This window comes from Zosterops lateralis, assembly GCF_965231275.1.
Source record: "Zosterops lateralis genome assembly, chromosome: 26".
NCBI classification, from domain to species: domain Eukaryota; kingdom Metazoa; phylum Chordata; class Aves; order Passeriformes; family Zosteropidae; genus Zosterops; species Zosterops lateralis.
Genome location: NC_139786.1, coordinates 2,779,297 through 2,795,388, shown reverse-complemented (window position 1 = coordinate 2,795,388; position 16,092 = coordinate 2,779,297). Strand labels below are relative to the sequence as shown.

The window sequence follows — 16,092 nt, the reverse complement described above, 5'->3', positions numbered from 1 at the left end:
GGACCTGGCCCAGAGTGTTGCTTTGTGCTCTGTGCTGTCCAGGAGCCTGTTCAGCCCATGTCCCATCTGCTCCTGACCCCCTGCTCCTTGCTGGGAGTGGGAATTCACACGTTGGGCTTCTGTGTGAGCAAGGCAGAGAAATTCCTACATCAAACATCCACATATTGCCTGGGGAGGTGAGGACTGGGAATGCTCAGTCCTGCTCAGTGGGAGCAGGGTGGGGGCAAGGAGGCGTGTGAGGGGGTAGAGCTCTCAGTCAGCATCAATATTTGAATGCCTCCAAACCTGTCTGAGGGCTGAAGTGATGGATTTGGTTTTCATCATTGGCTCATGAATATTGAGCAGACGGGGATGAGTGGGGCAGCAGCAGCTCACAGGGGGGTTCATACAGAACAACAAGGTGCTGTATTTGCATCTCTGAGAGGGAGAGGGGCTCTGGCCCCCAGCCCCACTGCCAGTCGCCCCTTCAGGGCAGATTAACCTGCTTCTGCTCTGCCTTCCTGCTCTGTAGAGCAGCTCCAGACCTGCCCTCCAGCAGGTTCATGCTCCAGGCTCAGAGCAGGGATGTCTGAGTCAAGGCCTGGGGCTGCTCTTCTGCCTTGTAGGTGCTGCTAAGAAAAACGATCTGTTAAATGATCAGGGCAAAGAACAAGGAAGGCTGCTGGGAATTAGCCTCAGACCTGGCTCCTGACATCCCTTAACATCCCCTGACATCCTCCACTTCCAGCTGCCTGCTATCAGGTCATCTGTTCCAATGCTGAGTTGGAATTTTGGAGGTTCCAGTATCCATCTCACAAAATGAGGTTGTAGTTCTGTGTTTTGGCTTAAGCCATCGTAGGAAGAGATTAAACATCCTTCAAAAAAAAAATAAAATTAGGGAACTGAATAAAACATGCACATTACTTTAGATTTTTTTTAGAAAAAAAAGGAGGTGCACAGTCCACCACTTTTTTTTTTTTTTTTTTTTTTTTCCCCTAAGTGAATTAGTAGAAGAACTAATGAATATTCTCTAGCTAATTATGGCACTGGACATTCATCTCCGATGACTAACTGCAGTGGTGCTCCATGTCTCCTGCAAAAGGAATGCTTTGCATCTGCAGTAACCATGGATGTGGTGTTTCACCAGTTCCTGACCTGTTTTGGGGCTGTTGATGTCCCCTAAGGATGGAGCAGATGGCACATCTGTGGTGCCTTCCACCTCAGCCTTGGAGCTGGGAAACAACTTGGTGGAGGTTGTGGCTGCTGTGGGTGGGTGTCTTTAAACCTTGTCTGGACTGTTGGGTGCTGCAGTACCCTGTGGAATCAGTGTCTTAATTACAGGCTTACTGTGGAGGATTAACAACATTTGCATCGAAATGTGAAACTTTCTGGAAAGCTTTTGATGCAAAAACCTGCCACTGCCTTAAAACACCCAGGAGCTGAAATTCGGAGCTGCCAGCCAGCACCGTTGAAAGAAAATGCAAATATTCCCCTTGTTACTCAGGAAGAGCTGCTGGTTTTGTGCCTGGTGAAATTGCATGGTGTAAAAAAGCTCAGGGTCAGCCTCTGCCTCCCAAAATGTTTTGTTTATTCTCTTGGTTCAGGTGTTCAAATCTCAGCTTGCCCTGGGTTTGGCTGGTGGGACCAGGCAGGGTGACTTGAATTGTCCCTGGTGTCTCCTGCCCTAAGCTGACCCTCGCCCTCAGCTCACATTCCAGTTTCCCCTTTGCCTGAAATAGTTGTAATTCACTTTTGTCTAGGGCAGAAGCAACAGTGGGGTCAGTATTTTTGGTCTTGATTTCTGCTTAACAGGCATGGCCATCAGGGTCTTAATCAGCTTAATTATTGGGCTGATTATTCTATTGTCTCCAGATCCCAATGTTTCCTCCTGTTTTTCCTGTGCTAAGGTCAGGAATTCTTACATCACCCCTCATGTCCGATCTCTTCTCTTTGCCCCCAGTGGTGAGATTTCCTCCAGCCTGATGAACTTTTTGAAGTGAAAGCTTTTGTGTTTCCACCATTTTTAAATCTGCTGCGAAGGCCCAGCCTGTTGGAATTGTGAGCCAATGTGGAACTAAGCCAGTCCAAGCCAGTGTAAGACAATTTACTGGTTTAACAGGAAAACCAATGTGCTGAGAGGCAAATGTAAAGACCAGGCATGCTTTGTTCCAGCAGCAAGGCTTGGACACAACAGGGGTGATATTTGCCAGTACAGCAGCTCCATCCACCTCTGTGTGTGTTTCTGGGAGCTGCTCAACTGTGTGAACTCAATATTTGTGAATCAGAAGCTTTTTTGACTCTTGTGTGAATGATTCGTGCTCTGACGGATGTTTTGGTTACGTAACAACCTTGTGATGGTTGGCGTTTTGGGGACATTTTTGTTTTTCAGGAGCAGAAATGTCCGGCTGCCGTGTCCTTACTAAATCCAGTCCTTCATTATGTTCTTTTCCGCTTTACGTCGTGTCTTCCAGCACTTCTGAGGCTTTTATTTGAAAAGAAAGTCTTTAAATCTCTGTCTCCAGCCTGGAGCAGCTTCACTGCTCTGTCCCACAGACCAGAGCCAGCCTTGCTGCAGGGCCTTATGTTGCTTTGGGGTTTGTGTTAGGATGCAAAAATATGGGAAGACTGAATTGATTCAGTGCTTTTTGGGGGTTTGTCTTTTTTGTTGTGACTCAGAGTGGCCTTGTCCAGTCGTTTCCCTGCTGTGGGCAGATGTGTTGCTGCATTTGGCCATTCTGTTTATCATGTCAGTGTTGGATTTTTATGTTTGTCAAAACAACGTTGATATTTGGAGGGCCGTGATACTGCAGATCCATCACACACTGTTGTGAAATTCAAGTTTATACCATAAGTTCCTTTTGGTACGTGTTTGGATTTGTAACTTTGGGATTTGTACAAAAACACAGGCTGGAGAGTGGCGTGAAGCAACAGGCCCTGGTCCCCATCCAAATGAATTTCTCAGAGACCATATTAAGCCAGAAAATGTGTTTGCCTTTATCACTGGCGAGCAGTTGCAGAAAGATTTGAAATAAATTCAGCAAGTCTCCATGCTGTGTGGAAGGCTGCTGGGGGAGAATGGAGCACAGCAACTCTGGATTCGAGTGCTCAAATGTGCCGTGAACAACTGGCTGGTGCAGTTTAGCTTTGAATTAATAAATGGAGCATTATGTTTTCCAGGCCTCTGGTGTTTGTTATGCTGAGTTCATACAGGCTGGTGTCTTTTGGAGACATGGAATATATTGAGTGGTGAAATATGAGCTGTGTGCTCCATGGGATGGCAGTGGGAAAACAGGAGCTGAAGCATCATAAACTGAACCAGAAGTGGTTTATGGGCTGTCACCAACCTAGAAATGAGATTCATGGCCCAAATCCAAAATTTTTCAGGTCTGTACCTGTATTAAGGAGTCAGCAGGTATCATCCCAGATCCCACTCTTGCTCCATCCCTTTCAGACATGCTGATGGATGCAGCAATCCTGTCATTCTTCTGCTCCAGGATATATCCCAGCTGAGTCTGAGCAGCCTCCCTTCCTTCTTCAGGGGTGCAGTATCAGTCAGTAATGTGAGGTTTGCTGTGGTATTGGTGCAGAATGGAAATGTCAGTGATTTTGTGCTGCCCCAACATCATCTATAAACCTTATGTGCCCATAATTCTCCCCTGGAGTTCAGAGCTGACCTGCTGGGCTTGATGGGGCTGCTCACATTATCACTGGGGGGGTTTGTTGTGCTCAGGGGCTGCTCACATCATTGGGAGATTTGCTGTGCTCAAAGGGGTTTGAAACTGTTAGAAGCAGCTTGTTTGGGTGTTTTTTTTGTTTGTGTTTTTTTTTTTGGTTTTTTTTTTTTTTTTAATATTTTGAAACCAAATCTGCCCCACCCCCCAGCTGTTAAAGCTTGGAAATAATGAAGTCTTAACTCCTGACACTCTCCTGGAATTGCAGAAATTTAAAAGAGTGATAACCTTTCCACCCAACTTTGTAAGTAGCTTCTGAGACTGAGATCTGCTGCTGGAGCAGCTCTTGTCTGCTGAGCCTGAGCCCCGGGCGGGTTTGTACAGTAGGTTATGAACCCTCAGTAATAAGGATTTATAATGGGAATCCTGCTATATTCTTAATTATATTCCTGCTGCAGGGTGTCATTATAGTGCACTAATGCCCTCCATATGGCAGATAGCGTGTGCTTGGTTCTGTGTGGTTTTATTTAATTACAGACCTTTATTTGAGTAACTTCACTGCTCAGAGTCTTGAGGCCTGTGCAGGTGCTCTGCAGGTCCTCTTCTGGGTGCTCAGGAATCACTGGTGATTTTTAAGCTGCCAGTTTGGGAAGGGGACACACAGGAAACAGAAGACATTGACCCACAGCCTGGCACAGGTTGTCCAGAGAAGCTGCGGCTGCCCCATCCCTGGAATTGTCCAAGGCCAGGCTGGACAGGGCTTGGAGCAACCTGGGGTAGTGGAAGGTGCCTCTGCCCATGGCAGTGAGTGGGACTGGATGAGCTTTAAGGTCCCTTCCAATCCAAACTGCTTGAGAATTCTGTGATTTCAGTTCTCTCAGGGTGACCTTGCTGTGTCCTTGGCAGACTCTGATGCTGCGTGCAGAGACTGAGAACAAACTTCTGCATTTGCATTGATGGTGACTGTTAGGTGAGATTTTATGAAGCCCCTTTCAGAAAGCTCCAGGAGCATCAAGATGCCTCCAAGACATGGATGAGTGTCACCCTGACAGAGTGATGGTCAACCTGATGCTGTCCAAATGAGGCTCCTTCCCTGTGTGTGGGCAGACAGCCCCTTTGTGTGAAGCTCTTTATTCTGGGGACTAAAGCACTGGGGCTGGTTTAATGACCTCAGTGGATTTGTTGGCTTCAAACTTCAGCAGTGGCTTGGGGAGGAAAAGCTGGAGAGATCAGAATGGACACCATGGCTTGGCATCCATCAGGGCAGGGTGTGGAGCAGGGCTGGCTGTGGAGCAGAGCCTCTGTGGGGCACTGTGTGTCCTCAGGGACAGGGGGGGTCACTGCCCCCTACACAGGTGTGGGACCTGTCCATCTCTGGGTCCCTGCTGCTCCTGCAGGGTGGGATCAGAGAGGAGGAGACATCCTGCATCCTGCCCATGTGAGAAGCCATTGGCTGCTCCTGCCATGAGCACTGTGAGGTGGGGAATTACTGAGCAGGACTCTGGTGTGGAAATGTTTCCTGTCCTGCAGCAGGACAGACCTCAGCATGCCACGAGGCTGGCTTGGCCTCACTGGCCTTCTGCAAACAAATGTCTCTTCCTCTGTTAGCAGAACTCTGCTCAGGACAGTTTGTTTTGAGTCAGGTTCTGTTTTGGAGTCAGTGGCCAGTTGCTGTGTTCCCATGGCCGCCTGCCTGCCTGGAACAGCTCGGCTCAGCCCTGGCTGGACTCTGAGCCACACCCAGCTCCTTTTTTCAGGGCATTTATATCTTTCACCAAATGTAGGCAAACGTGAAAATAGATCCAAGAGCTCCAATTCTGGTAACTGCTCCACAGCTCCTTCCAGCCACATTCCTGCTATGGGGTTAATGAGGGACACTGTCCCATCCTTGCAGCCTTTCCTTCTCCCAGAGTACTTCAGCTCTGCTGGAGTTTCTCCTCCCCTGGTGGGGTTTGAGGACTCATTGGCTCACCCACACTGTCCCAGCCTGGAGCCAGCTGCCCCTCTCCAGTAGGGATAACAGAAATGGTTGTATTCATTTAGAAGGTGGAAGCGTTTTGTGGTTTTTATTTCCGTGGCTGTCAAACAAATAAACCATAAAATCCCCACCCCAAGCCAACCCCACAGCACAACCAGAGATGGGCACTTGGTGCTTCAGTGGAAAAATACAGGTTAAGCCAAAACAAATCAGAACTGAGTGTTCAGGCTACAAGTAAGTCTGATCTGCAGCGCTATATTTAAACATGGTATTTTTGTATTTTAATAATTAACCAGTGGGAAAGAACAGCCTAAAAAACTGTAGCATAGGCTATTTTCAAGGTATCTTCTCTTCATCCCCGTGTCCATGTTGGAGTGCAACTGAGGAAAGGCTGCAGAGGAAAGGAATGATCTAAAGCAGAGGTTCCCTCTTCAGGCTTGTCCTTCCCCTCACTCTTCTCCTTGCAGCTTGCAAATAGTTAATTCAAGCTGGTTAGCCATAAACCCATGTTTGAGGTGGTGTGTGAGTCTATTTGAGGTGTTTGTTTTTCGTGGAGAGCCCAGGGCAGGGCAGGATTTCCCTCTGCATTAATGGTAATAGCTGGGACTGTTTGTAACTGTGACCAGCACTTGGCAAAGGAGTGAAAGGTAATCCTCTGCCACGTGATGGTTTAATTTCCATTCAGTTTTATATAGCAACAAGGCAATTCCCTGCTTTTGAGGAAAAGGTCGTGGGTGTTTCAGGGCTTCAGAGGCACCTGCAAGTCCTCAAGGCAGAGTTGGGACTGCAGAGCTGGCAGTGCTGGGGGCTGAGCCTGGACAGCATCAAGTCTCTCTCAAATTAGGAGAGGACAGCACAAAGGAAACAAAGGAACTTGGCCTCAGAGTTAATGTGCAATTTGAATCCAGCTAGAGATTCCCAGACAAGGTACCAGAGCAGCTCCAGCTCAGAGATGTGCCTTATCCTGAAGCTGATGGACACCAACCTGCAAAGTTTAATGTCCTTAAACTTTTGGAGCTTGAACTGAATTGACCTCGAGACCCAAGTTGTGCAGCAGTTGCTCAGGGTTGCAGCAGTGTCCCAGAAATTCTCTGCAGCTTGGGCTTAATGCCTGTCCATGGAAGGGAGCAGAACAGCCAGTGCCAGGGCCCTTGGTGTTACCTGGGAATGGGGCTGGTTCTGCACCATCCATGAATTTCCCTCCAGTCCTGCATGGCCATAATGGTACTTGAGGGTACTTGAAATTTAAAGGTTTTGCTTGAGAACATTTGCTGCTTTGGGGGGTCAAAACCATCTGCCTTGGTCGTTCTTGTTGGAATGAATCCAGCAGGCCTCAGGTGTCTCCCAGCAGTTCCAGCAAAGGTCACATTCATGTCCTGGTTCCATCCAGGGGCCGAGGAGCAAAGAATGCTTTTGCCTTAGGACAGGATCCATGTGTCCACTGACTCCAAACCCCTCCTAAATAGAATTTCTTTTTAGCTCATACTTCCCTTTTCTGCTGTATGTGTTGGGATTCTGATTGTTTTCCCAGGCTGATTTTTAAATCTCCCAGTAAATGGGCATTAACTGTATTTCAAGCCCAGTAGGGATGCTCATCCTCATGGTTTTCCAGGGGCAGAGGATCTACATCCTTAATAGCTCTGTTACAGCTCACAGGACTGCCTGGTCCCTGGTGAGATTTAACACTGCCAGTGCAGTGCCCTCTGCTCCCTGCGGAAGGAGGGACTTCCTGGAGATCTGCCTTGGCAGGAACCTTTAAGGGATTTTTTTGTTTCACCAAAACCCCTCTCTGGTGGAGCTCAGCTCCCAGCTGCCCCTGAGTGTGCATGGCTATCAGATCCAGCCTCCTGCAGCATCCCCAGGAGCTCCTCACACCACTGGGGTGGCTGGGGATTGTGCAGCTGCACCAAACACAGCATCACCCTGGGAGCCAGGCAGGGCAGAGGCAGCCAGGGGTGAAGTCCAGGGAAACTTGGACTCCTTCCCCAAATATGTCCTTGAATGACCAGGAGAAAAAAACTTGAGTAAGAGTTGAGGTTTATTCCCCCACTCTGTGGCCAGTCACTTTGCATTCAGCAGCAGCCACTCAGAAGTGCCTCAAAGGGGTGTTTGCTTGGGAGATTTCCTTTTGGGAGTCTTACTGGAGGCCCTTTTTTCTTTTTTACTTTTTCCTTTTTTCTTTTTTTTTTTTTTTTTATTTTCTGCTCAGTTATAGATTGGTAAGCAACCAGCCCTGAGCCTCTGGGGTGTGTTGCTCTTTGGGAAACAGTGAGGTTCAGTGCTGAGTATTGAAGTGTCTGAACTGACCAGCTGAGCTGCAGTTTGTCAGGTCTTTCCCCTTACAAACTAACCTGGGAATTGTCAGTTCTCCCTCTGCACCACTGCAGTGGAAACCTCAATTTACAAATTCTGCGCAAGAATCGCTTGAAAAGTTTCTCTTCTCATTTAAGGAAGTCTCCTTTAGGTTCACTGGGAATTGCAACCTGCATTCATTTATTCTTTTATGTGTATGGCAAATGCAGCCATTTCTATGCAGCTCTCGAGTGGACTCAGACCCATTCCAGCAGAGTTTGTACCTTTTCTCCCTCATTGCCTGAGGTTTGCCTGGAGCTGTAGACTGTGAATAGCTTCCTCAGAGATGGAGCTGTCTCCTGCTCCCTCTCCTGGGTCCTTCAGGCATTTGCCCCATGATGCTGCTCTCCCTTTGGAAGGTGTGCTCTGGTGGGAGCACAGCTCCATGCATAGGATTGAGAAATATGGTGGTTTAAAAAAATAAATCAAGCCAAAACAAAAATGCCCAACAAAACAGAGTGTGGGGAGGCTGAGCTCCCAGTCTGCTTGCTGGGAAGGAGTGGGTGACAGCATTGCTGCAGCTTCACTGCTGGTGCAGGGGGCTGTGTGCTCCTACAGGGTGAGTGAGGAGTTTGGGGCTCCTTCCTTACCCCCAGAGGGATGATTTTGTTGAAGCTTTTTATTTCCAGCACTGGCAAGTTGTGGAAGGGAAGGCTCTGCAGAGCCTCAACCTCTGCATATCCCTTCTGAGCCATCCATCCCAATAAAGATCTACCCAGGCAAGATGTTCAGGGTACTTTTTCTAGTTCAGAGATACCTTAACATTCTTTCCTGAATTTTTTCAGCTGTCACGTGGGAGGTGAAATCCTGGGCTGCTTTTACCTTTTCCTGATGCTTTATGAATAATGTAACACATGCTTTTTTTTTTATTTCCAGATTGAAAAGATCATGAGTTCCATCGGAGAAGGCATTGACTTTTCCCAGGAGCAGCACAGGATCTCAGGTAGTGTACCCAGCATGTGTCTGTCTGTCTTGGCTGTGCTCTGCACACAAACAAGGTGCTGGCTCCTGTGTGTGGATGTCTTTCTTTAACCTGCTTTGGCTCTGGGAAGGGAGAGGAATGCTCTGGCACAGGAGGAGCAGACCTGGGTTCCCACATCATGCTCAATGCTGCTGCCAGCAATTTTAATTCTACACTCCTTGAGAAGATTCCTTTAATTTTACAGAATGCAGCTGCAGGATTTTCCTCGCAGCTCTTTCCATGAGGGCAGCAGCTGTGCTGAGCAGGGCTGGATGGTGCCAGTGGTGGGTCAGTGTGGGTGCCATGGTGGCTGTGCCCTTTGCATGTGGTTAATCTGCCAGGTGCCTCGGGGAGGGTGATCCTGGGCATTTCTAAGTGCACCTCCGGTATTGATACCCACTGAACAGGGCTCTTGGAGGACACTTAAAATGTGAATTCCCTTCTCTGCCTTTGAATCATGAGCAAAAGCAGAACTCAAGCTTGCTGGAGAGCTGCCACCACAAGGGATTCTGTCCTTTTAAATCCTTCACCTCCAGACTGCTGCAGCAGAACAGCTCTGACTCTGGGTGGGCAGCAGCTCCTCCTGATTGAGATGCTAATGCAGATCCGCACACGCAGCTCACACGGGCTGTGACACAGCTCACCTCATATCCATTTGTCACTCAGGTTTTAGCTTAGGTGAGGAGGAACCCACTGTTCCAAGTGGGAGTTTAGCCTGATTCAGGCTGTGCCTTCCAGGCTCAGGTGGGTTTGCAGAGGAGTTGAAGCTCTGTGTGGGTTTGTGCTCCCTGCTCTGATAACCCTCCCTGTGCCGGTCCGGGCTGTGATGGATCAATAGCACCAGGGAAAGGTTTGACATGGAGGGGAGAGGAAGAGCCAATCCTCCTGCAGACCTGCAGCTGTGCAGGGAGCCCTCAGCAAGATGGACACCCTGGAGCAGGTGGGCATGGGAGCTGCCATGTCCTGGAGCTGGGGGTTTTCCCATGGGCTGTTCTCTGTCACACTCAGTTTGGGATCCCTCGTGTGCAGATCTTTTGCTGGGCACGTTCCCTGTTTGTCTCTCCTTTCCCTGGAGCAGGCAGAGCTCTGCCAGCTCCTCACTGGGAGCTCCTACACATTTGGCTTTTCCTCCACAGGGCTTTGTGGGACTGCTGTTGTGCTTCAGGTCATGGTGAATGTGCAGAGAACTGCAGGGAGCTCCCCAAATGCTCTCTCATCCTTAAAATGAGTGAGGTTTGAGGATACTGGGGCTTTTGACTAGCTTGGGGTGTGGAAAGGTGAAATGCCTTGTTGGCAGTTCCTGTGGGGATAAGTGTGTTTGGAGCCAGTTGTATGAGCAGTTACTCTGCCTTGTGTCTGGGTAAGGGCTGGCAAGGCCTTCTTGGAGCTTGGGCAGTCAAGGAGCACCACCATTTTAGAGATACCAAACTCCACCTCCTCTTTTTCTTATGGGAGTTTGGCCTTGGAGCAAAAGTCTCTCTGCAAATATCCACGAGCAGGTTGGGGTGCTGTTGGTCCAGCACAGCCTACACACCAATTTCCTCCTGCAGACAAATGCAAGCTTCACACTAAAGATTGTTACTGAAACAGTAACACCTGAAAGCCCCTCCTGAACCCTGGCAGCCTCTTCCTCTCTGTGCTGTGGGACTTGAGAAGAGCAGGAGGCACCACAGCTTTGGGAATGCACTCATCATTCCAGCTCTGCCCACTGGTTCCCTCTCTGCCAGCTGCAGGCCTCTCAAAGGCAGGATTCCCAGAATGTGGAGCATTAAGGGGAAGGATGGAGCTGAGAAACAGGAGTTTGTTTCAGTCAGAAGTTGTGATCAGGATCTTGCCAGGGGGCACAAGTACTGCTGTTCTTCTGTTCTTGTATCATACTTGTAACACACAAATATCAGATGTATTTGGGGCATCCTAGTTTTCAGCCTGGGATGTTTTAGGCATCTGTTCTTCTCTTTTTAAAGGAAACCCCTCCATTCCCTCCCTCCAAATACTTCCCTCTCCTCATTTTGTCATGACTTGAAAGGGTTTTGTAAACAGAAAACCTGCACTTGATGTCACTGTAGGTTTCCCTTTAAAAGCAGAAATGTATTTACAGGTGCATGCAAGCCTGAATAGAGTAAATAATTTTAAAAATTAAATTCAGGAGCTCAGGAGAAGCTGCTGTGGTTTCATTCCCCCTGCCAATACCCCGACAGCTTCCAGGAATGCTGTGGTAGGCAGCAGGCACTTCCTCACCTCTCTCTTGATAAATTAATTCTGAGCCAGCCACAAATCACTTGGATCTGTCGAAGCAGACCTGTGACATCATTTTTTAAAACCCCCGAGCCGCGTTGTCCATCATCGAGCAAATATTGAGGAGTCAGTGATTTCCACTGGAGAGTTACGGAGCCGCTGCCTCCCTCCCTGCGGGGTGGGAGCACTGGGAGGGGGGAGAGGATGAGGAGAAGGGAGGGACAGCGTGGAACGTGGGGCTCGCGGCTCAGACAAAGCCGCCGCCGCAGCCGCCGGCAGAGCGCAGGGACCGGCGGGGGAAAGGATGGAGAGGAGGATGGAGAGCTGGCCAGCAGGAGCTCCTGGCACACAGTCCAGGCTTAGCTGCTGCCCCGGAGCATGGGCTGGCTCAGGGGAGGGAGGCAGAAGCCTTTTGTGATCTCGGCGTTGCTGCGTGCGCTGGAAGGACCGGCCGGCGCTCCCAAATACCGGCACAGGAGCAACCCCCAGGACCAGACAGCAGGAATTACCCCAGGAATCTGCAGATGACACCGTGAGCTCTGTGTGTGCAGCCATTGCAGCACAGTGGGGAGGGATGGCTGGAAGGTACCAAACTGCTTCTGCTGACCTGAAGGTTCAAAGGAAGCAAACGGGGCTCTCCTGATCATCTTTTTCTTTGCATCCATGCTGGAAACAGACACATCAGGGAGCCTGAAAATCTGCCTGTCTTGCATAGCAAATTTCCTGATGAAAAGGAGATCTCTGAACTTTTTTTTTGGTGATACTTAAGGTCTTGAGCTTTACTAGAGGAGAGTAACAAGTCACTGGACTCATCCCAGGGGTGAGGGAAGGGAGAGCTCATCTGCCAGGGCTTCCATAGGTGTCGGGAGGAATCTCCTTTATCAGAGGCTGAAGGGGAGGTGCCAGGGCATGGCTCGGACTTGAGCTGCTGCAGGAAGAGGAGAGAGTGTGCTTGCAATTGCTTTTCTCCTTTTGCCGTGGCTCAGAAGCAGGGAACCGAAATGCCTCCTTCCTGCAGAGCTGCTCCCTGTCTGAGCGAGGGGCTCGATGCGGCGGCTGCACTGGGCTGAAGAAAATGAAGGAAGGGCAAATCCAGGTGCGTGCCCAACACCTGGCAGGACCAGAAGTGTTGGGTGAGAACTGTCCTGGCTGTGCTGTCACAGGTGGGGCTGGGCTCTCTGAGGCCAGCGTGCTGGAATTCCAAGAGATCCGGGCAGTGTGCTGGAATGCCAAGTGAGCGGATTGCTGGTAGAATGACAGAGCCAGGGCTGTCAGACATATGCCTGGGGTCTCCATAACACAGTAACAGCAAGACGAAGCCCCTGCCATGGTTTGCCTCTCTCAGGACTGCTGGGGAGGAAGAGCACAAGCCCTTCCTCTCCGCTGCTGCAGTCTGTGCTTCCTTTGTCTTGCGTGTCTTCCCGCGGACAGCCGCTCTGCCTGGGCTCCTGCTGCTTTCCTGAGCATCCACCGTGTCCGAGCTGGCTCGGCTGCATGAAGCTGTTTTCTCTCAGGCTGCTCCGTGCTCCCTGCTGAGCCGGGGAGGTGTCCAGAGGTGTGTGGATGAGAGGATGAGCTGCGCTCCCTTCCCTCGCACCTGCGACTGCCTGGGAATGCCTCGGGTGGAAGTTTGCTGCTCTCCTCCCGCCCCCTTCCGCTGAGCCAAGGAGTGGATCCGCATCCCCGTGGGGTTGGGCTTCATGTGCTTGCCTGGCGAGGAACTCACGAGCCCTGACAGCAGTGCCTGTGATCTCAGCACCTCAGCAGCGCCTCTGAATCTTTGCCGGGGCGAGGAGTTTCTTTTCTGAGTGTGAACTGCGGTACAGATCTGCACCCAGAGCCCACGGGAGGCACAGCGAGCTTGTTGTCCATGCTCTGTGCACACAAGAGGAATTGCCTGCCCGCTGATTTGTTGTACTCTGAGCATAATTTTTTGAGTTTCTTTATGGTAATGACTATGATGTGGCAATGCCATCTGTCCTCCTCAGAGTGCCGCTGCTACCGCCTGAACGGTTTCTCCCTGTTCAAGCGGCTGCCGATTCCTCTCTCGTCAGGTTCACGGATGCTGGAGCAGAGCGTCGGGGAGTGGCTGGAGTCCATCGGCCTGCAGCAGTACGAGAGCAAGCTGCTCCTGAATGGCTTCGATGATGTTCGTTTCCTGGTGAGTGCCCAGAGCTCTGGGGAATGGCACGGCCAAAGCTCCCCATGTTTCCGATGCCCCGTGCGGGTGCCGGAGAGAGTTGGGTTCTGCCGCCTGGCACGGTGGTGTTGGAGGGTGTAGAAGGTTGGGCAGAAGGAATAGATGAGAGGGCTGTGTTGGGTCTTGGCATTTAATTCAGGTGTTATTGGTTTTCTCTCTAAAATTTTATTTAATCTGCCGCCTAAATCTTTACTATCCAGTTTACTCCAGAAACGGGAACTGCAGTTCGCTGGTGTTTTGATGGAACCCCTGAGCTGTGTGTGCTCTGGGCTGTGAAGGAGGCAGCAGACCTCTTGTTGGAACTGTACTTGCTCAGAGCATGCAGGCAGTATGTTAATGAGCTGTACCTAATTGCATTGACACTGTTGGCTCTGAAACCTAATGATGACGACATGGTAGTGCTCAGGGTTGAGGGGTTTTAATAACCAGTGTCTAGAAACTTAAAGCAGCACGGTGTAAAAATCCAAGAATTCGTGTGGAATGATGGATGAACTGCAAAGAGGGAAAATCTTGGTGTTGCAGGAGGGGTTCTCCCTGCATGGCTTAAAGAAATGCTTTTGAATGTGGACTCCAAGTTTGGCAAATAACAAAAAATTGATGTAAACCTTTGGAAAAGTCATTTTGGCTAATGCCTTGGAAGGAGAGCAGTGACATCTCCGGTGCTGGGGACAGTGCAGAGGGGTGACATCAGGAGGATGTGAGCTGGGTGAGGGGCTTTGGAAACAGTCGGTGGCCACCAAAGGGGCAGCTGGAGAGAGACAGGAAGCCAGGAAAGGGCATGGATGGAGGCTCAAGGGAGTGCACACCTGAGCAGCATCTGTTGGGCTACTTAAAGACGGTGTAATCATACTTTTAAAAATGACCTGGCCAGGAGGATAAATGTTGTGGGATCTGTCCAGCTGTGCCTCCTGGTTTCCACAGCAAGCAGCCAGTTTGTTTGCTTTCCTTTCCTCTGGCAGGGCCAACACTCCCCTCCAGGACTGGGGTTTGCTGTGTTTTTCAGCCCATGTCCCACCTGGCCAGTCCCAAACCCCAGTGGCCTCCTGCCCAGGGATGTGTGAGGGTTCAGCATCCCTGTGTGTGCTGGGGCTGTTTGGAGATGGTACAACAGATTTAAATGAAATAACCTTGTAGATCCTCTTGAGATTCCCTGCTGACGGATCTGTGATCATTGTGGGGTCGGTGGCTGCTCTCACCCAGCAGTTGCAGATAAAACACCTTTCCCTTGCCTGGCCAGGTGTGATGGACCTCACTCAGCTCAGAACTCTAATAGCAAAGGTTCCTGTGTGTGTCCCTCTGTGTGGTGGTGTTGGGTACGTGGTAGGATTTGCTCTCTTCATGGCTGGACATTTTTCTTCCCTGCCCAATGCTGGGTGGCTGCTCCCAGTGTAGCAGTTGGTTGCTGACGGATTCAGGGAATGGGATACTCATTTGCTCATTCCTCTCAAATTTAAAAGGTTAAATAATTTCACAAAGATTTCTTGCAAAGCCCAGCTGATTTCCATTTTGCTGCTTATCTCCTTTCCTAAGGAGTTGACCCTGGCACCCGTGCCAACCCTGGCTTTAAATCCATTCATCCCAGCCCTGAGAACTCCAAGCTGATACATCAGCCCAACAGGAAAGCTGAATTATTTAGAATCTTTCCCTCTGTGGTGTTCCTCGCCTTCAGCTTCTGGTGTTGGGGGAGCAAAACCTTCAGATAGAGCACAAGTGAGGAACAAGTAGTTAATTCGGTTCTCGTGGTGTTTTTGATGTTCTTGGATGAATTATTAAAACTGATGTGAGCACTGAAGCTGGGCAGAGCAGGGGCTCAGGACACTGAGCTCTGAGTGTTGGGCTGCCCAGTCCTCTTCTTTGCACAACCATTGCATTATTGGCTGCCCCTTCCAGTCTCTAACAGAGAATATTCCAAACTAAGAGCGTTACTTTCCTAGAATTAAACAGTTTCTATTGAAAGGATTATTCCCTCTTAGGGCCTCACTGTGTTCAATATTTCAAGGTCCAAAGAACGCTGGGTAATGGTTTGCAAATCGCCAGGTGGGTTATGAGGTTAATTAAGTTTTAGTAGTCCAAACTGGGAAATTGGAGTCCTTTGATATGAAAACATGTGTTTTCTGCGCAGGATTTTGCATTGCACTGCTCCCTGCTCAGAGAGCTGCAGGGTGTTCTGGTGTGCCAGGATGGTCCCTTTGCTCCGGGGTCCCCAGGTGCCTTTTGGGGACAAATCTGGAGCTTTGCAGGAGAAGAGTGTTCAGCGTGCAGAGATTGTGCAGCTCCAGGGCAGGGCAGTGTCCTAAAAGAGCCCTTAAATTACTGAGGAAGATACTCAGCCTGTAGTAGATAGCAACTCAGAGGAGGGTTAAGAACAGTCTAACAAGGAGTGTGTCCTGTCACTGCAGCAGGGACCTGTGAGAGCTGGTGTGTGCAGGCACCAGGATGCTTGATGCTGTCCTTCCCTGGAGAACCAGGGTTCAAAGTGCCCCATTCACCCCGGGTGTGAGACAGGGCTGTAAAAGACACAAACTGGGAGTGCTGGGCTTGCTGGTGCTCTGGTGGCCTGTACTGCAGCTGGGTCTGGTTTCAGGAATTTTTGATTCCCTGGGTATTTTCAGCTGGCTCCTGTGTTAATCTATGCCCCATGTCACAAGAGCCTTTACCCCCAGGTAGGGAAATGATTCATGAGCACACTGTGTGTAAAGGGAGTTTGAAAAGTGCT

General features: G+C 49.9%; 1 protein-coding gene across 1 annotated transcript in view; it reads left to right on the top strand.

Moving 5' to 3' along the window:
* ANKS1A (ankyrin repeat and sterile alpha motif domain containing 1A) overlaps positions 1–16,092 on the top strand; it is a gene marked incomplete at both ends in the record, with an annotated part of 72,492 nt that overhangs the window by 41,540 nt on the left and 14,860 nt on the right. Inside the window, 2 exons of the mRNA XM_083878292.1 lie at positions 8,857–8,923; positions 13,231–13,337. Coding sequence (XP_083734418.1) covers positions 8,857–8,923; positions 13,231–13,337 — 174 coding nt within the window. The remainder of the gene's footprint in view (positions 1–8,856; positions 8,924–13,230; positions 13,338–16,092) is intronic.